This window comes from Chelmon rostratus, chromosome 8, assembly GCF_017976325.1.
Source record: "Chelmon rostratus isolate fCheRos1 chromosome 8, fCheRos1.pri, whole genome shotgun sequence".
Taxonomy (NCBI): Eukaryota; Metazoa; Chordata; class Actinopteri; order Chaetodontiformes; family Chaetodontidae; genus Chelmon; species Chelmon rostratus.
Window position 1 is genome coordinate 11,913,931 of NC_055665.1, and position 23,359 is coordinate 11,937,289.

A 23,359-nucleotide genomic window follows, 5' to 3' on the forward strand; every position below is an offset into this window, starting at 1 on the left:
ATGTAGGCGTGCTGATGAAGTATGACGTGATGCACAACACACCACTGCGCAGACTTGTCTGGTCTAGTCTGCGATGGCTGTTCGGGCTGGCTACACAAGAGGTTTTAAATGTGTGAAAGAGAAGTTGAACACAGTGGAAAGTCCCATAAAAATCACCCTTCTGCTTTAACCTCCATTCGGCAACTTTAACAGTCTAAAAAAATCAACTGCCATTCGTCTGCCCCGCTCACCTCCTTAGCGATGTTGTGCCAGTACGCACAACTCTTGCACACATCCATCTGCTCCTGGTGGAGGAAACGGCATCGGTCGGGCACCAGCAGGGCCTCTCTCACGTACTCGCCCTCTGCAGTGGGGTTGAAGAAAAAGTTGAGGATAGCATAAGCAGTGGGAGCATGTTAGGGCTCTAAACTTGAGATTTAAGTAGAACTGTGTTTGACCTGGACCTTCAAGCATGACTGTACAAAAAGAGAGCGTAAGAATGAAGGCAGGCTGCACGATACATAGAGTTCATGAAAGAGAAGGATGATGGTGAGCCAGCGTCGTTAGATGGGGATGAGGTGCATAAATTAGGACTGACAGAAAGCATAAATGTGTAATGTGCAAGCACTTTGAACAGACAAACTGCAGCTACAGTCAGGACATGAAGTGAAAACGTGCTTTGCTTAAAGCGAGTATAAAATATTCATTACAGAGACCAAAAATGCAGATTATTGCTTTGTTTTATACCATAAACCATACAGAAATGGTGAAGAGGTTATGCAGTATGTACAATAGAGTACATTTTACATTCATTTCAAACCTTCATACAGCGCTGCTGTTCATCACACGATGTTCTTTAGGGCTCATGCACAAAGGGAAGTGTTCACCCACACAACAGGCAGTACAGTAGAAATCAAACAAGCTCGAGCCAGCTCTACGGCGCTGTGCACAGTGATCATGATGCTTCGTGAATGCAGGGTGACTCACTGTGCATTACTCATTCATTCATTCATTCATTCCATCATCCATTGTTAGCCTATCTGCCCCCCTAGTGGCTCACAGCCGGCACGGCCTCTCTGCAACACTGCTGAGCTGTAACATGGTGCTTTGTGCCTGCTGAACTGCACGTCCTGCCTTGTGTTAGAGAAAGTGATGCAAAGGGAGTTTTGATACGCCAGAAGTGACAGAAGTGAAATCAATGCAAAGTCATACGTGCTTCTCTTGTTAGCTTCTGCATTAGTGGAGTATTTTTCTGCTTCGACACAGAATCATGGCTTGTGTCACTCTGTTTTATTCAGCATGCTGTGTGTTATGTAACTGCTTAGTTTTGATATTCACTCCAACTAAAAAACGATGCTTCAGTTCTCAAACCATGGTGGTGTTTTAAAGGAATCTCCGACATCTCAAAAGGATCTGTTTTTGATTACCATAAAACAGGATGAACCAATACAGTCATGCAATGACACAAGGAAAGTGAAAACATCTTGAGAAATACGCCTATGGGCTTTATCGCTGAGAGTTAGATAAGATGATCGATAGCACTAAACAGACGAGATGTAAGGCGTTACTATTCGTTTAATTCCTACAAATACTGCAATGTAAAATTTCCAGTCACTGTACTAAGCTAAGTTAACCAGCTGCTGGCTGTAGCTTCGTGTTTAACAGACAAACGAGGGGATGGTGTCGATCATTTCATCTAACTATCTGCAAGACAGCAAATACTGTTTGTTGCATGTCATCTTCCTGCCTCCTCCTTTCTGTTTCACTATCAAATGAAGGCCAAATGCTTGAAAAAAATCTTCATTTGATGAATAAGAAGGCACGAGGAGGTACTTTTTCTGCATTTTCTTGGTAGTGTAATTATCTAATGGTAGTGGGGGTGTTGCTCTTACCTAGACAGCGGTAGGGCAGGACTATGAAGGGGTGTGTCTGGCAGTGGCCCCAGCCTTTCTTACACCAGGCGTGGATGGTGGCGGGTCTTTTCGACTCCTCTATATGGGAGATCGGAAGCGCTGGGTATATCTGGACGTATGGGCACAGACAGAGATGACAGAGACACAGAAACAGACAGGTGGGTGGATAGAACAAAAGGGATTGAAGACAGAAGCAGCGGCGGACAGGGGAGGATTGGTTAGAGAAAAGGTTTGGGGATTGTTTGGGTGGGGTAGAATAAAAGTAGCAGGATCAGGGAAGAAGGGGGCACAGGGAAAAGAGTCATGCAAGATATTCTAACCACTTACATGAAGCTGTGTAGGGCCTTTGTCTGAAGCCACATTAGACATGGCATACAGAAGATCATTCTTTCATGTCAATGAACATTCTTGTCTTTCAGTACTTCCAATTTCACATCTGACTACTTCAATTTAAAATCTAGGCCAATAACTTGCAGCACAAACACATAATGAGGTTTAATAGAGAGAGAAATGTAGCTGGCCCAGCGTCTGAATGCGCACTAAAATGCTTCCTTCACAAATGTCAAGGCAAAAAAGGAAGCTTTTGTGTAAAAGCCATCACAGATACACTGCTGTCAGCTAATCGCATTACAGTCCATTCAGCTGCTCTCTGTCGCAGCTGTGCCTACTTTGACCTCCAGATGGCGCTTGGTTGCCTTTACATCAAATAAATATTTTTGAAGGAGGAGTGTGTGGGGAGTATGTGTACCACTGATTACAGTAAATGTTAATGAGTACACATATCAGGTAACAAAAGGAGGAAAAGTGGATGGTGGCAGAAATGAAATACTGAAATATTCCAACAGGCCACCATCACTTTACTATATATGGTTAAATATATAGATTCATAGGATGGGTGTTAGACAAACCAAATTAAAGAAAACGAGTATGAAATTTTACTTCATTTTCTTACATTTTTCTACAGTGTCTTGTTGATGTCGTGCTGCATTTTTTCAAAAGCAGCTCCGGACTGCTTCGCCATTAAAGGTCATTCTGAGTTAGATAATGCTGCCGTTATAAGTATTGATCCAGACTGGTGTTCATTACAGTTCATGTGTATGTGATCCCCCTTGCAACGCCCGGGACCCTACCTCCTGACAGTAGGACAGGATTTCGCTGGGCTCTTTGAAGCAGCCCTGGCGGCCCTGAGGATCCGGTTCCCACTGGCCAGTCTGTAGGTTCATGTGCAGGAGCTGACGGCCACAGAACATGGCAATCTGCGGCTCCACCACCTGGGGGCCTGGCCCGTTCACCTCAGTCATGGACAGGGCCTAGAGAGCGTAGAAAGGGGGGGGGGGGGGTGGGGGGGGGGGGGGGGGGGGGGGGGGGGGGGGGGGCACATGAGAGGTGAGAAGGAGTTAGGAGAAATACAGTGGCACATAACATTGTGTTTGAAGCTGATCTGGGGCGGGCAGACCACACTCCGCCACTATCCAACATTAGACTAAGAGTGTAAGCCTGAGAGTGAGAGAAAGATCGAAAGTGAGAAGTAAGAATGTAGAGAAAGGAAGAGGAAGCTAATGCACAAGAGGACTGACTGCAAACTGCAAGCTGTAAGAGAATATCAGCAAACCTAAAATTCAGGAAAGACCCACAGAAGACTGTTGAAAACACCCTGAAACGAATGAGAAAAGAGTCAATAAAAAGCCGGACTTATCGACTGGTGGCCTACGCTCCCTGTTTGCTGACAGCTGGCTAAAGAAGGAAAGGAGGGTGGATGAAGAGGAAGGTGTGTAGCAAAGATATACAAGAGTATGTAAAAGATTGTTCCTTCTCTCCTCCTTCCCCTCCTCCAGCGGCCTTCTAGGATGTTGTTATTGATCACGGGATATGTTGCCTCTGCCTGGGGGAGGGCCCGGGGGACCCCACATAGAGGAACAAACAGCAGCAAGGGCTCGGAGTCAGGTGTTAATACAAGCTCATTGACCGATGGGCCACTTCACTACATTAACACACAGCACAGAGACAGAGAGAGCCCAGGGAGGAATAAAGGAGGGGAGGGGTTGTGCTGGGAGGAAAAAGCTCTATAAACAGCACAGAGAAGGACTTCATCTACTCTAAGAGGCAGATTTTTCAGACAACAAAACCACGCTGAGCTCTCCAGAATCACGAGAAAGCACGAAAGCATATCACGTTCTGCCGGACGTCTGAGCCATCTCTGGCGCAAAAACGAGTTGTTTACCAAAGCCGTGCACGCTCTGGTCTCCGTCAGACTCACTTAGCCCAAGCAAAAGATGTGGGTTTCTCTGTGCATCGCTTGACGCCAACATTCATGGTGGAGAACATGCCATAATGTGTACCGTCCAACCCCGAAACTCATCAAACAAGCATCCTGCACCCCGGAGCCACCTATGTATAGCTCATCTCCTTTCATCTGCGCTGACAGACAGGGAGACAGACCCACTGACGACAGACAAGGCGAGCGACGCTGAGCCAATTAGAAGGAAGTTGCCCAAAGGGAAGAAACGGAGGAGAAAAAATCTGGGAGAGTGACGCCTGATCAAAGGGAGGCCCTGCTTTGGCCGACCGGAGCTCAAGTGTTTGAAGTCCTAATTAAAATTCATATGGAATAAAATAAATATATAAAACCCTTTGAGTAAATGTACAATAAATATAATAAGCCCTGAGCAGTCTGTGCATTATAATTACGCTAAGAGGAGTTTGTGTTTCTGCATGTCCTAGCAGATTTCTTACAAATTACAGATCCACTTTTCATTACTGCTGACCGTTTCCCAAAGCACACCAGTTTGTTGGATCTATGAATGCATTTTTACAACCTTACAGGGCACCGCTTTTTCACTTCATTTCTATATTGTCTGAATATGAAGCACAGGCTGGCAAAGGAGCGTGAGGCGGGAAATCATCACAGCCTTTTTATCTAAACCACTTTCCGGGTCGTGGGCTGTAAACACGACGCTCATTTTGTTTTGATGTTTTTTGTTTTGATCTGAACTTATCTGTATGTGGTAGTTGTAGCTGAAACTATATCTCATACTACACAATCTATTCTGGAAAAAATCCTTGTCTGCTTTGAACACAACTCATTTTTAAATGCGACAAAATAGTAATAATAGTATTTTTTTTTCCCTTTTCTTGTTGAACATTTTCTCATGACAAAAATTGCTCCTTAAAACAATGCTGTTCTTCAGCTAATTCTAAAGTTTTGGCTTTGACACATCTCTGCTGTGATGGATTATTCATCTAAAGCAAGTCCCTGCTAGTTAATGATCACCCCACAGATGAATGGGAAACAATGGCCGCTCAGAATCAGAAATAAGCACAATATGCTTTGGAAAACGTAGCATTTTTAGTAAGTTCGCAGATAACAAACGTTTACCTTCAACTTTTACGTCTAGTTTCACAGTAAGAAATGTTCGACTGCTGGACTAAATGGCTGTGTTAGCTGTCGACTGTGCTGGATTGGTGCTTTTTATTGGTTAAGTGCATTGTTGGATGAGCACAAGAAAACGCTGCTGAAGCTGCTGAAACAATCTGTCTAGTGGAGCTGCTGAGCTAATGTCTAAATAGATATATCTCTTTGACTCTGGGAAGGTCAGTGCCACTAAGAAAAAAAAAAGAAGAAGAAGAAGAAGAAAAAAAAACTTCCGGATATTTGAGAAGATAACCTGGCAGCTCCCCCTGGTCCAGCTCTCTCATTCTGCCTGCTCTACACTACTGCACTTGCAGAAAATCAATGCTGAGCGACTGCAACTGTATCGCCACGTTCCCCCCAAATCGATAGTAGTCCATCAGGAGCCCGAGGCCCCGACCTCCAGCACGGCAAGGCCGCACATCCAATCTCCAGTCTGATCTGGGACCAGATTAGATCTCCCTCTCGTGATAACTCTAATAAGAAATACAGTTTTCAGATGTACATTTGTGTTGGCCTGCTCCTTCATGGCGGCAGGAAGCACGGTTTGGATTCTCCGCATGCTGGCTGCCACTACAGACAGCATCACATAAACATCACTCGGTGGCTGACGTCACACGGACCCACTCTGCTCTGCTGTGTGAATGCCACACAGCGCCTCTGTAGGTGTTTCATTGGACTGTGTCACTGTATTCTCACAGCAATAACAGAAACAGTCGCCAGTATGGATCAGTCCTCTTTATTCTTACCCAGAAACGGTGGGATTGCTTATAGGAGGCATCAGTTGTTGGACAGAAAGTTATTTTGTGGAATTTGACAGCTTTATTAACAGTGCGTCATGCCGTTTCGTCAGATTGTGGACATTGTTTTTTTAAAAATATACACTGGCTTGGGTAATCAGATAACACACAACTACAAAGTCTGGGAAACATCTGGCAAGACTGCGCTTGAATCCGGGCATGACGACAGATGTCAGATTTCATTCCAGTCAAAGATTTCGTTGACTGCACTTGTTTCTTTCTGTTTTCATCTGCTTTGTTTATTTGGTCACGTTTAATCACAATCTTAACAATCGTATACGTTCAATTCATTGCATTGTGTCTATCATGCTTAAGCCCTGGATCACATGTCAGAGGTATTTCTGTCAAAACAACTCAAAATCCAACCTAAAGCCCGGCAAGGACACGACTGCACAAATATTTCTGTGCCATGTGCTGTCGTCTGTGCAGCGGGACAGTGGAGAGGATCTGCCAAGGTGCTAATCTTGTTTAAATGGCAAACCAGTCAACCAAGAGCAGAGTCTACCTGATAACAACAGTCAGTTGGAGAGGACGGGCTGCAGAGGTTGTGGATGAGAGAGGAAAACAAAGCGGGGATGTTATGCATAGCTGGGTGGGTTGCTGCTTGCAACAAAAAGACACCAAAATGTCTGCACACGTATTTCTGTTTCACACACCTACTTTATTTCCTCCAGAGACCCAACAGAGACAAAACAGAGCTAGTTCTGCTAAGGTGACAGTTAACAACAAATAATACAGTTAAACATGCAAGCAGTGTTGGACCACCTCGACCCAGCCTGAAGTAACTTGATCACTATGGGATGGATTGTCATAAAATGCTGGTCAGACATTCATGATCAGAGGATGAAGGCAACTTTCCGGTGACTTTTCCTCTTCGCGCCACCATAAGGTTGACATTTTTAGCTTTTAGTGAAATATCTCAACAACTATTGGACTGATTGCCATAAAATGTGGTACAGACATCTGTGGTTTCCAGACAATGTGTTGCAATAACTCCCCTGATCTTTCCTCTAGTAGCACCATCACGTCAAATTATGAATTTGTCCTATACGTTGCTTTATCAACATGCATCTGCAATACTGAGGACATTCCCATCAGCCTCCGCTGCACTTATACCTGCAAGTGCAGATGATTCACAATAATTTGACTGACCATCATTTGAAGATATGCTATGCCTTTTTTAATATTGTTCTTAATTCAACCAAAACTTTGCCAAAACAGGTAATGTTTACAAAAATTCAAAGAGTAAAATGTGTTTTTCCCACAACGCCTTGAGGTCTTGCTGTATTCACTAGATACAGATTAAACAGACACAGACAATAGTCCTCTGTTGTGAAGGATTAGGCTTTTATCCACAGCTAAAAATAGCTTTTGCTACAGTGAATGAATTGCATTGTTGCGCCTTGATTTAGCAGTTTCGTCCATGTTTTATACTTACAATTTATAGCTAAAATTCCCTTCAGACTGACAAACATGCGGTCAAAGCATTTCAGTGTCTCTGTGGTGCACAATTTCCATTTTCATGCCAAATTGGACTTCAGAGTGTTAGAGGTCTTGCGGTGTGAGCGCGGACGTCTAAGTCTCTCTGAACATTCCCAGTCTCCATCAGGAGATGAGGCACACTGATCCAGTTGGCTTCGCAATAACGCTTCACAATCTGTCAACAATTATGCTTCTCCAGTAAAGGACAGGCTGCAGAGCTGCTGTCCGTGTCTCAGTGAGAGTATACTGTGGTGTACTGAAGCATCTCTGCACAGTACAGTTTGCAAGCATGGAGGGGGGGGGGTGGGAGGTTGGTAAGGCAGCGCTGTTCAACCAACCCGAGTCCCACATATCACGTCCTAGTGCTGATGAGGCTGAACAGGCAGACAGCCCAGAAGCCTGGCAGCTCCCCACTGCAGAGTATGCTGCATCATTAATAACGACCTGGTGATATTAAGCATCGATTGGCTTTGTGCCTCTTCACCAGGTTCTTTGCCTCTGCCGGCTCCCTTGATATTCTACCTCTCTCTGCTTCTCCATATCGTCTGCATGCAAACGGTGCTCCTTCACTATGTGATCGCATGTGTGCCTCCACAGTCACCATTACAGAAAGCATCACAAGGAAACTAAGTGATCCCACAGAGACACAGACACACTGTGCACTGGAACAGAGGCTGTGGAACAGCTGATGCAGATCTAATAATGGTTAATTATATTTTCACAGATATTCCTCTAGTAAAGGAAATTATGCTGCAGAGTGAAGCACTCAAAATAAGAGCCGACAACGGCAGCATAAATAGTTCGGTCGGTCAGGGCTGAGTTCGGGTCGGGGCAGAACATTTACATGTTCTGCCAGCGTCTTCCGCCCTGTTCTAATTAATTTTTTAGCACCTGTTCCACCCTTATGTTGCAGGATGACTTCATCCTCTGTAATGATGCAATCTCCTGGCCCTGGCAGGCAAGCCGGAGCAGTTGAGGCGGAGAGGAGGAGCCCACCCATCATTTTTCACCTTTTATAAGTTGCTGCCAGGCTTACAGTGGAGAACCATGTCATAAATGCATCAGAGGCTTCGAGTGGATGCATAGTCTTTTAGTGCTGCTGTGCAGGGAGCAACATGTCACGTCACGTACATAACCGCAGTCACACCTTTGATATCCCTTCTCATTCCCGAACATACAGTTGTGATTCGCTGTGATTTTTATCCTTTCATGTTCCTTTCAGTTTAATTGATCTGTTATTCATTTGCTCTTTACGTCTATACTAATCATACATGCTCCAAATGATCTGAGGTATATGCTCTGTGCCTATTTGTTAGGTACACGTGTATATCTGTGCATACGTGCGCATGAAGCGCTACATAAATCAACTTGAAAATACAATACCTACTCCATAAACACAGACTCTCTCATAGGCAGCTTGCTTGACACCTGATAATTAACTGGAGACATCAGACCCCTGAGGAGCTAATCCCTACTTAGCAACAGGGATCTGGGATATCCCCTCTAACTAAAATACACCATGTAGTGACAATATCATCAAACAACCATACATCACAAAGACTAAACAACTTCTAAAATTCCAGGATCAGTTTATTCCTGCCAATCGTGTCTATTATGTTGTGATTTGACATATGAGGTTATAGGGTTATGAATTTAAAGCAGTGCTTCTGGCACACTTTCACCTACTTGCAAGGTGCATGAGGTATTGAAGTATCAAAGGTTCAGGCAGCAACATATATGTACATTACACATTTGTTCTCACTGCTACAAGTGTTGCTAGAGTTTACATGAGGCCTGGACGATTGATCAAAATATCATCGAAACTGCAATATGACAAAGTGCAAAATCCAAAGGTGAAATTTGTCACAACATGCCATTATAACAGAAGCATTGTGGTGCTACTGAGGTGTCCCAGCCATACGGGAATGTGCTTGTTTGGTACAGACCCCAGCAAAAATCACATCATCGTCATTTTTTTTATGCGTTTCATATCATTCAGCCCTAGTTTACGTCTTTCAAGTTTCAAATTTCCACAGAAATCCCATTAAACATGTTGGTGATACATGCGATCAAACCATCAGCTTTACACCATGCAAACAACGAGCTTTGTCATTTCTGGTGTGAAAAGCCCAGTACAACATTGTGCACTGGCAAATTTCCATTAATCGTGTAGAGAACACACCCACATACAAATAGGCCTCATCGACACATAGCCCATGCATGTCTGAAACACACACACATACACATAAACAGGCGTTCCTGAGCTTGTCTTTGTGCTTCTCTGCAGCACAGATGGCTGAATAGTGGGTGTCTTCCTGCTCCCGGGGGCCCCTCCCTCCACTTTTTCTCAAGGCTGTGCTCGATCCACCTCAGCCGCCCTATCCTTGATATCCCCCTTGTTTCCCTCTCCCGCCCTAACAGATTTCACACAATGGCTGACACTCCGCTGTTTGGCCTCCCTCCCTCGGCCGGTGCTAAATGGCCAGATAGATTTGCGCGCATTCATCATTGTAATCATCTTGGTTAATTATTCATAGGCTCCATCAGGCCTCTTCCTGGTGTGGCATGTACTTATTAGAGAGTAGCAACATTAGTCTGCCAGACTCGGTGCAGAGGGGACAAAGGAGGATAGAGCAGGTTAGCGCTGCACACTGACACTCATTATTATACATCTCTGACTAATAGCTAATTGAAGCCATTAATTTTCAATTCAGAAGAGAGTGATGGGCAGAGTGGAAAATACTGCGCTGTCTTTTATGTATTGTTCTATAGCTTCCTACTATAAACCACGTATGGAGTTACTTATTGAACACTAAACTTAATGCCTCGTTTCAATGCTTGACTGCCGTAATGACAGAGGCTTTCGGCTGCATTTTGCAAACATCACGACCTTCTCTAAGTCAGGCATCATCGGTCCAGATTACAGCGGTCCAGCCTCCAGCTGGGCACACTGGGAGCAGATGGCCCCATAATCACCAGGGTTCATCTAGGTCTGAAACAGCAGCCAAAACCAGCTCGCTCCCAATATTTGATTTCATTTCAAGTATAGCTTAAAATACACGTCAGATGGCATCACTGCAAGAGACTCCATAGATCTGGAGGCTGGCTGTGCCGACCATTTCATGATTGTGGTTATTTAGGAGTATATTTACTCTGAGCTGTGCCCACTCGGGTCTGTATATATAAAACCAGAGTGGCATAACCCAAGGTTTTAATTTATATCTTCCCAACTGCAGCTGGGGAAGAGGAAAGAGATTATTTTCTCTCTTCTGTAAAGGTCACAAACTCCTCCTGGACTAACTTAGTTGTATACAGATTTCCCTGATATACTACAGCACCATGAGACTCAACAGAAGCCCCATGCAGACAGGAAGAGAAACTTCACCTTTCCCAGCTGGGACTCACGTGATGCATGATAAATATATTCACACACATCCTGCCTCTCTCTTTCTCTCTTTATAGTGCCCTCCACAATGCGCACACCTTAATTTTTACTTCCATTGTGCAGGCAATATTGTTAAGGCTTTGTTTCCTGTCAGCTTTTCTTGTTTTTTTAACATCCTGCCTTTCAGCAGATTATGTGGTAAAACTCATCAAAAATGTCCAGCACAATTAGAAGAACAAAACAGGAAACTCCCACAGACACAAAACTGATGTCATGCATTGTGTTCCCCATTCTATGGAACGGCTGTATTGAGCAATATTCAGAATGAGACAGGTGGTTCTGATGCTTGTGCTGCATAGAGTAGGCTGAATGTCCCCTCTCTGTTCCACCCACATTTCAACAAATGCTTCTTCTGAGTCACACACCATAATGACGCCACACTGTGCATGTTTTCTCTCCAGTAAAAGACAAAAACACATAGCATCGTTGGTCATTTTCACAATCCTCTCAATGCCACCGCCTCCTGCAGATATGTGGGAGACAAACAACCGCGTAATAATGTTTCATAAATCCTGCCAGAAAAACAGAGAATCTGAAAACACAGAATTCCTGCGAGATTCAGCTTCTTCCACACGGCCAAACTGAAATGATTTCGTCTTCTGTTAGCATTGCTGATGAATTCCTCCTGTTACATAACACTGCTGAACCTCCTTGACTGTTAAGCAACACAACATGGGAATGCCAATGTGTTAATGCCAAACAGCGTTCGCCTGCAGATATGATTTCAAGCTAAAGAGCTTCCTCAGGGGATTGAAAGAATCAAAGGCTTAGCCGAGATTTGAGCACTGCAGGTCCATCTGAAACATCCTAATGTCAACAGAATTGCCACTGAATCAGGGATTTTCTGCAGGCAGATTGTGATTGACACAACGCAAACAAGCTCTCCAACTCTGTATTTAAATGGTAAATACATTCAGAAAGGCTTGGGTCATATCTGGGACCCAAAGGTTCAAATTTCTATTAGCAAGTGCATTTTTGTGCATTGCCACAGCTGAGATGTATTAGACAGTAAGACAATTATTTTCTGGAGGCTGTTGTTGCCTTCTCTCCCACATAGTTCAATGCTCTTGGTTCAGATAAGTGAAAGAACATACTTCAATGAAATGTAATTAAAATGCAGAAATACATTAAATCATAATAATCCTGAAACCACAATGGGCTACGATCAGTATTTATTTATTCGCTTTTGGCTTGCTTTGAGCGTTATGAATAAAGAGTCCCACATTTAAACGACTGACAGACTGGCTTTGAGCTGGATCTCGGAAATTGGTAATCCACCCTGGAACTATACTGTGAATTCAGCAGGTTAATGGAGATTAGAAAGTAACACGATTTTTTCAGATTTTTTCAGTTTCAGACCGAGGACACATATACAGATGATAACTTTATTTCACACTGGAGTGAGGTATCGGACAAGTGTGTATTTTGTGCCGGGGGAGACGAGACTGGAGGTCTTAAAAGCACCACCACAATGTCCTTGAGCATGTTTTAAGAAGATTAAGGCAATCTCAAGGCCTAAATGAGGGCATGTTTAGGTTAAAAGACTGCAATAATTGATCCACTTATGGACACACTGCTATTCTACGGTCTCCCTGACAAACAGCAGGCAGCCGGCATCAATAAGATCTGACGCTTCTTCTTGCTTCCTTCTTATCTCACACCCTGGGCCTCTGCTGCCTTTCAAGCCACTCACTCTGCCTTTGACTTCGATGTCTTTGTAGCCGATCTGTACTGAAGTCTTCTTCCTGGGTATTCTCCTTTGGATCCACATGTCATCCGCCCCCCACCCCCTGCATTCTACTTGTACTTTCCTGTCACTTCATGCTCTTTTTGAGGATTCCACATACATGAATCCTCTACAGATGTGTCTATACTGCACCTTGACTTGAGTGTTTTCTTGAAATCAACAGCATCTTTGCTTTGGAACTGAAATCTTCAAGTCAGATTTAGAGTCCTTTGGGACATATGGATGCATTTCCTCCACCTGACATATGACCTCTCCCTGCACGTTAATACCACAAATATGCAAATGAGCAACAGTTAATCTGATCTCCTCTGTCTTGTTTCTGCTGTATTCCACATCTTGCCTTTTGTGATCGTAATTAATTGAGTCTTTTAAATTGAAGCATGTCAAATAAATAGAACTGTGCTGAGCTGAATATACATGTATAGTGGCAGAGCAATAAATCAAGCAGAGGCTTCCAGCAGAAAATGGAGTAACATCCTGTCAGGGAGGGAGGTGCCAGCCAAGGGGAGGGAGGAGGGGAGGAGGGGAGGAATGGAAAGGGAATAGGGGTTAAAAGATTCATATATCTCTTTCTTTCTGTCTCTTATTTATGCACATATACAATTCCGATCACATCGTGTCAGCTCCCCTGGGAGCCTGTCTAGCAGATGCATCTTATGGAAATGAGGCTTTGAGGTTATATATATACTGTAGATGTTGTGTGAGCCTCACTAAAAGAGGTAGGGGCTGAGTGGTGTGTGTATTTATTAATATTATCTTTGTATGTATTCGTTGAGGTGAGGGCGTGACCAGAAAGCCAAAAGCAATAATTGACGTTTTTATGAGTGGTGGAGACCCACCACCTTCGATATATTATACACCACATTAAGCATAATGGTATGCAACATTTCACTCAACTTCACAACATGCTGGTTCATCGCTTTAACTCAGAGGCATGTGGTATCACCACAGTGGGAACGCACTGGTCTTTAACTCCCAGTAAGAGGTCAGCATCTACACCACCACTGGTGAAAGAGCCCAGCATAGCCAGTTTCAGCCCAACAAACTGTAAAGACATATTGAGGGGATGACCTTTTCCCAGGTCCCTCACTCAGAGAGCATGTTGCCCTGCACAGCATCTTTGGCCTACTGTTCCTGGTAATGAGGTGCTCTGTTAATGAACAGCAGGCTCAGCAGCTAATGCTGGGGCCGCTGGGACAAGCTCGCCACTTGCACAAAGCGAAAGAAAAGAGATTCTGCTACAGACTAGCTTGATGAAACAGCGCGCAGCGCGGCTGGTGTCGCTCTCCCACATTTAGCATCAGCTTCCGCTCACTTGTCGTCCTCTTCATCCGTCTCCCATCTAACCCGTAAACACACTTTTTCTTTAAAGCCTCTCCTCTACGTTCTCCCTCTCAGCATCACTTGGCCACCGAGGGTGGTTGCCATGGTAACACCACCCACAGGAGCCGGCTACCTTCCCTGTTACCGTAGCAACTGGTTCCCTACAGAATTTCAAGCATGTCACTCAGTGTCTTTCTCTCTCTCTCTCTCGTGCTCGTTACCAGTCTGCCTCTCTCTCCCTCTTTCTTTCTCACATGAAAGAGTCCCCATATGTTTGATTCGACTTTCTATCCTCTGCAAGTCGCTGATCGCTGGTTTAATGGTTGGTTAGCTTTCCTTATCACACCCTGTTGGTTGTTTACACGCCAATTAAATCACTTGTGAGATACTGGGCCCTACTGAGTTGGGCAAAATCCTAAACGTACATTTTATTTGTAGTACTTAAAATTTGTATCTAATCTGTTCATCATCAGAACCAGTGTTTGGTTTGTCCGTTCTGGGCTACTGTACAAACATGCCGGTGCAACATGGCGGCCTCCATGGAAGAGGACTCACTCCCTCTGTAGATATAAAGAGCTCATTCTAAGGTAAAGAAAACACAATGATTATTATTTTGAGGCGATTATACACTAATGAAAACATACTGATGAACATTATATTCAATTCCTGCCAATCGCTCCTTTTAATATCTTTGGGTTGGACTGTTGGTTGGACAGCACTGATACCTTGGAATCTGGGAATGTGAGGGATATGTTTCTCTAATAAATTCTTCCAGAGATTACTGGATTAATTGCAAAGAAAATCATCAACAATATATACACAGTTGATACAATCTACCATGTTCTGTCTGATGATCCTACTCTTAGTCACTTGCTGCCCTCCCTAAATCTCAATGTGGTGAATCAGAAGCTGACTTAAAGATTCGTCACATGTCCCTCTGATTGGTTTGCTTCGGGGCCAAACAGCGTGCATGTTGCAACAGAACTGATTATCTTTCCATTTTGCTTTAAATCAACTTCAACTGTCTGTCTTACCAACACTTCCTTCAAGTGTGCCATTTCCATTATTACAAAAGATGGGACATCAGCTGATTATGGTAAAATCATATGATAAATCACCTCACCTGAAGTCACCTTTTGCAGCAAGGTGCTGCTTTTACCAAATCCTAATCTTGAAGGCGCTGCACTGTTTGTGTTTGACAAAATGAAGTTATTTCTCATCGTCCGCATGCATCACATTCAACACAAGCACTTTACATTTCAGGTAGCACTAGATAGCACACAAATCCACAGAGATCGCGTCAGGCTGACATGCCCTGTCTTGCTTTAGCCGTCTCAGTGTTATTTTAGACCGGGCCACTCTGGTGAGATAATGCGTGCTGGCTGTGCAGTCTGCCAGTCTGTGCTGCAGAATCACTCAGTAGATTAAATATTAGTGTTATCTCATTTCCTCAGGCCATAAAGTCTCCACAGACTGTCCTACTGAAGGGAAAATGGTTTAATCATTGAGACAATCTGCGCAAAAGACCCCTCACTGGGGCCTAGAGCCTCCATTTGTACTTTGCTTACCTGCTTTTATTACTACCAGTAATTACTATTTTTCGTTTTTATGTTATTTACTAACTCCTTGTCTGCTTCTTGTGTTTGGTGAGCCTGCGACAAATTTTTCACCCTGCTGGAAAATAAAGACATATTCTATTCTGTTCTGTTTTTCCAAGCCACCGCTGGACTCACGCGGAGTATCCAATTTGTCAGCCGAGCTTGGGCGAGTATTGGCTCTTAACTGGCACAGCTTGGCCTTGGCAAGCACAATGAGAAGACAATGAAATACTATTTGTCTCTCCCCATCACTGGCTCAATCTTACTGCTGATGATTAACAGCAGCCACAGCAGCACCTGAGTCTATTTGTTATGTGTAGCTGTCTGTATCACTGGCCTGGTGGTTTACGCTAGGCACACCATGTGCGTATACTGTACAGAGCAGAGGAGTCATTTGCAGGCCGTCTTTGGAGACGATGCTGACTGCTGAACACTGAGCATCCAGTCAAATACTGTCCGAACATTTTGTCTCAGGGAAAGGGAGGATATGTTTGAAACTCCTTTGCTGTAAGTGAGCCTAAAACATATTAACACTGGTAAATAAACAACTGCTGCTAGTGATTTTGGTTTCCATACAAGCGATATATATTTCACTCCCAAATATTGAACAAAAAAGGTCATTAATGCATTCATTTATGTGCTTAAACTTAGCTCCCTTACAGTTTATTAAATGCCAATGGTAAGTGTTCACTGAACATCCAATATTCAATATTAAGCTACTGGTACTGCCTACACATACACAGCTGAATAAAACATATTTACACCGGCTGTCTGGGGATTTTCAAAAAGCATTCTGGGAAATGTTGGACATCACTAAAGATAATTTGATGGCATACATTAAGGGAAAGGGAAAACGCAAACTTCACAACATAACTCCTGAAATGTGCTGGACAAAGCTGACTGGTTGATGTTGTAAGAACACCTGATGGTGCAGTGAAAACAGAGAAGCGGCAGATAAGGACAGGCAGAGTCTGAACACACCAGGAATGAAGATAAAAACGTGCAGGGAAAAAAAATAACAAAACAAAGGGTGAGTTTGGAGCGTGAATTATTCAAGAACAATCAGGAGGAAAGCGAAAAGATGTCACTGGCCACTGAAAGCTGCTGAGGCAGATGGAGGAGCAGAGTCTGGGCGGGAGGAGAGGGGAGGGGTAATGAGTGCCTTTGGGATGTGACGGGGGAGAACAGAAGAGGCTGGGGCAGAGGCAGAGAGGAGGGACGAGGGGGGCTGAAGCAAGGAGGAGACGGGCGTGGGGATTTTCTTTTGTGCTCTGGCTGGGGAGCGGACCTGGAGGCTGGGGAAGGGGGGTGGGTGGGCGTAAAAACCAGGTAGCACGAAAAGGGAGGACCGGAGTCAGAGCATCGAAAGGGTGCGTGACAAGTGCCAAAGCCCCGTCGACAAGCGAGAGCCCAGACCTTTCCACGGCCTTCAATAATTGATGCAGCTTCTGCGGCGTGCCATCTTTATAAAGCAGCAAGTGTGTGCTGAATGTGTGCGCACTTCTGAGGTATCCACAAAAAATTTCCACCCGTCGATACCGCTTTGCTACATTTGGATTAAAGTGTTAGAAATGAGCTTTTAGTGCTCCTGATAGAGCCGTGTGTCTTCCAGCCAATGCCGCGCAAATGATGGCAGAGCAAAAACCACCTGCCAAAAACTACATCCCTTTCTCTCCATTATAGCCTCCAATGTTCTCCTGCAGAATGTTAATACCAGCGTGATCAGTCTCAGCGGGCCCAGCAGCACCACGCTCTGTCAAACCCTGCAGCCACGGCCGTTAAGGAAATTAGATTTTGCAGTCCTGGTTTCATACGACTCAGTTTTGCGCTCTGGCCACCGGGTTTGTCTCGCCTCTGCCCACCCCGCCCACCGTCTCATTTCAAGGCCACCTGTGAATACATGTACATGACAGAGATGGATCTCTGTGCTCTCCCTGGCCGCTCGGGCCGAGTAGCAGTAGGGATGGGATCCTTCATTAGCATGCACTCCACCCTGCAACCCACATAACATTCAACATGCTCTACATCACTTACACTCTCTCCCCTCCTTCACCCTCACGCTCTCAAATCATCCGCCGTGCCAGGGCAATCCCCTCTCCCTCCACCAGCAATCTGTTTCACTGCGCTCTCTCTTTTTCCTCCTGAACATGGAGGACAAGTGTTATCACCATACTGCAGATGTTTTCGACGGGGGTGGAGGCGGGGTGCTCCTCTGAAACCTCTCCATGGCTGCAGCAGGACTAAACATCTCGCTTCGCCCAGGCGTTAAACTTTTTTTTTTTTTTTTTTTTTGCAGAAATCCAACCCATTAGGCTTACTGATATCTCTGCCCTGCAAGACTCTGGAGAGGAGCCACAGCTGGATGTGATCTAGGTGACAAAATCATGACTGAAGACGCTCGCACACGTCCCAACCACACTGTCCCATCCAGGCCTCAGCTTTTACAGACACCGGTGCGAGCAATCATATTTGATCTGCAAGAACTCAAAGCTTGAAACTGCCCCATCAATCTACATAATATATATCTGACATTCAGTAAGCGGATGATGAAAAGTAAAGTAATCTTTTGGAAACTTAAATTTCTTTTAATGTTATTCCTGCATTATACGTAACCTAGAAACAGACAGAAACAGCAGTCTGGGAAGCCAAAGAAATTAACCCATTAAATGCAGTGTGTCAGTTTAAGCATGACAAACGTAGAGATGATATAAAGTGATGGGCTGTGCAAGCAAACATTATTAAACTCTGAATTGGGAACTTCTACCCTTTGAAACTGAGACGCACAATTTGTACTATTTCAGAAAGGCAAGAAGACAATATCAAATCAGAGCTTCTCTGAACCTATTGGAAGGATGCCGTTCAAATGTGCAATTAATGTCATCTTATTTTCAGTAGAAATCTGGACGAACTCCATGCCCGGAGACACAAACACAAACGCATACTTCCGTCATTTCCACCCCAGACACTCTAAGCGACCAGCAGCAAGAAAGGAAATGAACCCTACCCTCTGCTAACCCTCTGAACCAAGCAACGCAGGGCACAGTTTCAGTGTTGTGGATCGCAAGAAAGGCCGAAAGGGTGAATTAATATCATTCATTAGTTCGTCACCTCTACTAACAGCACAGCTGCTAAAGCACATTTACATCTCGCCTTTCCTCCGGCGTACAGCGTAGCTCTCATTTCACAATGACTCTGCAGGATTTAATCCAGGTCCTGCGTGCGCGCTGCACTTGAAAACCTTGGAAAGGAAGCCAGATACAGAGAGCAAGGGGGAAAACATGTGATACAATAAAATGGTACATTTTATGCCCATTGGCGCACGGATATAGTAGAGAATAGCAAGCACACAGGAATCCATTAGTGGAACCCGATTATCTCTTGGCTCTAAAATTAATTAAGTGGGTGTAGGGCAGAGTGTGTGTCTGTGCGTGCGTTTGTGTGAGGGAGATCTGTTTGTCCTTATCTTTTTTTTTTCTTGTTTTTGTTTTTTTAACAAATCCTCTTGTGTCACTGCATTGAAAGGCAGATGGGGGTGGGAGTTGCATGAATCTGTATGGCTGTATTCCAGCACAAGGCCTGAAACTGCCGTTGGTGTTACACAGCGAGTTTGCGACTCACCATTTTCATTTAATCTTCAGCCTTACTAAAACGTGCTTCCTATACTTCTACTCTTTCCTTCCCCGTTCTCTCCCTCCCCTTCCTCCCTTTATGCTGCCTGCTTTCCCAGGCATCCTGCACTTCCTGAAACCTGTAGCTGGAGTAGGCTAGTGTCTGGGTTTGCCACCACTGTTCTTCTGCCGCCTCTCTGGACTGTTGTGCTCAGGCCCAGGTGCACTCTGCAGTCATTTATCTTGATAAATACAGAACTGGCTGACTAAAGCTGAGCACACCTATAGTCCCTAGACCCACTTTTATTAAATATGGCTACACACAAGCGCAATCTTTGTGTGATTGCTTTCCTTAAATCAGATTTTCCTGTATGTAGTCTGACTTTAGTATTCACAATATTGTTGGGATCCTACAGAGCAGGCCTGGGGGGTATGACAATATATACCACAGGATGATGTACATTTGTCAACTGTTAGACATGGTGGTGAACTATTTCTGCAGCAGTAGCTGTTTCTTTCATATCTTTGGCTGTATTAGACTATTGCAGGCAAGTTTGCAAATCAGCGACCAGGACTGCTAAATGACAACACGACAATGGCCAAGTGCAACATCCAAATCACAGGAGCTGCAGTTTCAGCCCTAATATCTGGATTTGTTAGATTATTTAATTACCTGTATCAGCAAACACAAGACACTGCAGTCTGGTAATTTTATCCACACACAGATTCCTTTGAGAATGACTGACTACATCATGATAGAGCTGCGCGATATGGATAAAATCCTCTATAATGGCACGTGTAATTCCATACCGCGATAAGAGCTGAAACAATTAGTCGATTAAGCAATTAGCTGATTGGCGGAGAAATAACTGATAACCATTTTGATAATCATACAGTCATTTAAATATCTTCACTGGTTCCAGCTCCCCGGGGTGTGAATATTTGCTGGTTTTCTAACTATTTTCTGACAATAACTGGATGACTGTTGGTTTTGGAGTGTTGCTGGGATAAAACGCTGTCTGAATATGTCACCTTGGACTTTAGGTAACTGTGATGGCCATTTTTCACTACTTCCTAATGTTTTAAGAAAGATTCATTGAGTAAATAAAGGTCAGATATTAACAGATCATGAACATTACTGATAGTGGCAGAATATCTACTGTATATACAGTAGATATTCTGTTGAGGAAATTGTTAATGGATAAAATAACCAGTCATGTCTGTTATTTGACAATAAATCACTTGAAAATAAAAGCACTTCATCACTTTCATGGAAAAGTCATAAAAATCTAATGCTGCCATAAAGCAGTCCTGCTCATTGATATGACCTACACGGCATGAACATGTTCAAAGGATAGTTATCGTGGTACAGATGGTAAGGAAAAATCCCTGACAGCCGGAAAATTTACATCGTTTCGCAGTATATGTTCTCATATCCCGTGTACACACACACACACACACACACATATATATATATGTGTGTGTGTGTGTGTGTCAAGGATGAAAGAGCACATATGACCCTGGTGCTGACACACAAAACCCAGCAAACTGAACTGAATCCAAACTCTTCTGCTCCGTGAATATCGGACGACATGGTGTAAGCTTGCAGGTCGCCAGCGAAGGTGGTTCCTTCTGCCATCTTTTCACGCCCCCGTGTTCAGCGTCAATAAGATAACTGCTTTGGCTGTGACAGGTGAGCCCTATTACCTGAGAGGCCATCACTCCGCTTGACATATGTGACAACCTTGCATCAACGCGTCTGTCCGATCGCAGCAACAACACGGGACGATGCTGAATTTGCATTAGAGCAAAAATAAAATTACTGAGGCTTCACTAATCCACCGTGATTATATTCTGATTAGGCGTTATCCCGGCGCACTGGCAAATTCCAATATTACACTATAAAAGAGAGATCCAAACAAATTTGTCCATTTCACACATTTCAGCTGAATGAGTGTTGAGTAAATTAAGGGAAGCTGACAGTTTTATTAGGACTAATACCACAGTGTAATCCAGCCAGCCAACCCTCTCACGGCGTAATCTTCAGAGTAAACCTTCATGGGCAGGTCCCCTTGTATGAAGCTAAAGCCTGTTCCTCGGCATAGCAGTAATCCCACTAAGGCTCTTAGAGAAGTGAAATTATTTCAGAATGAAAGGAGAGGCTTTATGACTGTTACAGACTCACTGTGGAAGATGGCTAATAAATAAACATCTCACAAATCCTCTTAGGAACTCCGAACCCGCATTCAAGACGCGTCTGGTTTAGATGCTGCGCCGGGAGCAGGCCCCTCCGCTCCTCATCTCCAGGTGGAAAAGTAGGTTTGACCCGAGCCAGAGCTCCAGCTGGGACATCATGACTCATCCTCCCCCCTCCCTCCTCCACATTCAGACGCGCCTCCAACACCACCCCACTCCTCCACGCAAGAGCTCCAACCTGAATTCGTGCCTCGGTTCTGTCAGGGGCCGATGGGTGGGGGTGATGGATGACTGAGAAGTTATTGAGAAATAAAGGTCGAGTCCATCAAACTGTGTCTGCTGGACGTCGTGATGAGACAGGAGGGAAGGCCCGCTGATCTGTCGCTCTGTTCAGTTTGACCCTCTCCTCTCTACCTTTTAATAGAAGCAGATCCCAATAGGATGACCCCCCATCTCTCATTAGGATGCTCTGTATCATGTCATGCACTGGACGAACAGCTTGTTCACACCAAGGCAACACATTCAGAAATGGAGATATATGAAACCTGCGAATGGTGGACAAAGATCCTCCCTGGGAGATTAAACTGAGACTTTTCTCCTCTGCTCAGCCCTCTTTGATGGACACCAAATGTAACACAGAGCAGCAATTGAATATGCATGACTCCATCCTGCTCAAAGAGCTGCACCACTCCTCTGAGAAGGACGGATGGAGGCTGATTTCTCCCTCTGACGAGGCCAGATGGGATGCAGCGAGATGGGATTTGATCTCCATCCTTCCACCGAGCAAAAGGCCTGTGGAACATTTTCCACGGCGGCTACAGGCCCAGACTTGACGCAGCGAGAGAAACAGACTGAAAACCACATCTTTAGGAAGCCTTTATATGTTTACCCTGTGAGTCTGAGCTTCCCTTCGTGTCTTATCGCAGCATTTGCATCTCAAATCCTTTCCCCGTCACTGCATTTGGTGTGGACCCTGCGTGTCATTACTCTTGTTGACATTAGGACGGTGCTCGAGGATGCATTTACAAATTAAACCTGCCCCAGATAAGAGTGCGCGTCAGCAATATGGAGATAGGAGGCAGAAGCAGCTGTGTGCGTGGCATGTGAAATGTCGGCATGAAGTAAAATACAGCATTTTTGTCCACGGGTCACATCGACATTCAGCTTAACATGCAGCAAAATTGCAATGCGCCATCGTTGCAAGTGATCGAGATTGTGTCGTCTTACCTCGACGTTTTCCCACACGCAGAAGGACAATACAGCCATCAATATAGGTATTGCGGTATGTCCCATTTTCTCGCCTTCTTTTGTCTCTTTTTGTGACAAAGTTGCTATTGTAGAATAAACTGCCTCCAACAAACGCTGCCTGGTTACATCAGCAGAGGTGATGGACACTGCGCTCGTCGGAGCCGTCCTGCGATATCTCCTGCGTCTGCGTCCTGCTCGCTCTTGCCGACGGGCTTCTCCAATGGCAGCCTGGGATTTTATGTGGATGAAGTCTGACAGAACCAAGCCCTGTTTCTGCGGGTATTTATCACACACTTTATACTCGCGGCGTCCTCACCGTGGCTTGGTGAAGAGAGCCACCTGGTGGCGACGGGCTGGGAGTGCACGGCGGGCGCGCAAGTTGAGGTTTTGCGTCAGTTTAAAGGGACGATCCGGAGAAAAACGGAATTAACGATATTAGGTTCGTGCTCGAGCTGAACGGCAAACAGACTGGTTGGAAGTCATCTGGGGAGAAATCAATAGAGAATAAAACTGTTAACAATCCCTTAGTTTTAAGAGGTGCAAAACACTCTGCTTTCAAGAATAATGTTTGTCTTCTGGTGGTTTGTATTTTTAAAACTACACATGCACTC

General features: G+C 44.6%; 1 protein-coding gene across 2 annotated transcripts in view; it reads right to left on the reverse strand.

Moving 5' to 3' along the window:
- Nucleotides 1-22,943, reverse strand: part of aplp1 (amyloid beta (A4) precursor-like protein 1) — a 31,905-nt gene extending 8,962 nt beyond the window's left edge. For both annotated transcript variants that reach the window (XM_041941934.1, XM_041941932.1), the window contains exons 1-4: nucleotides 22,728-22,943; nucleotides 3,023-3,202; nucleotides 1,872-2,001; nucleotides 231-343 (exon numbers count right to left, since the gene is read on the reverse strand). In XM_041941934.1, coding sequence (XP_041797868.1) covers nucleotides 231-343; nucleotides 1,872-2,001; nucleotides 3,023-3,202; nucleotides 22,728-22,793 — 489 coding nt within the window. In that variant the 5' untranslated portion in view covers nucleotides 22,794-22,943. The remainder of the gene's footprint in view (nucleotides 1-230; nucleotides 344-1,871; nucleotides 2,002-3,022; nucleotides 3,203-22,727) is intronic.
- Nucleotides 22,944-23,359: the final 416 nt, after the last annotated feature.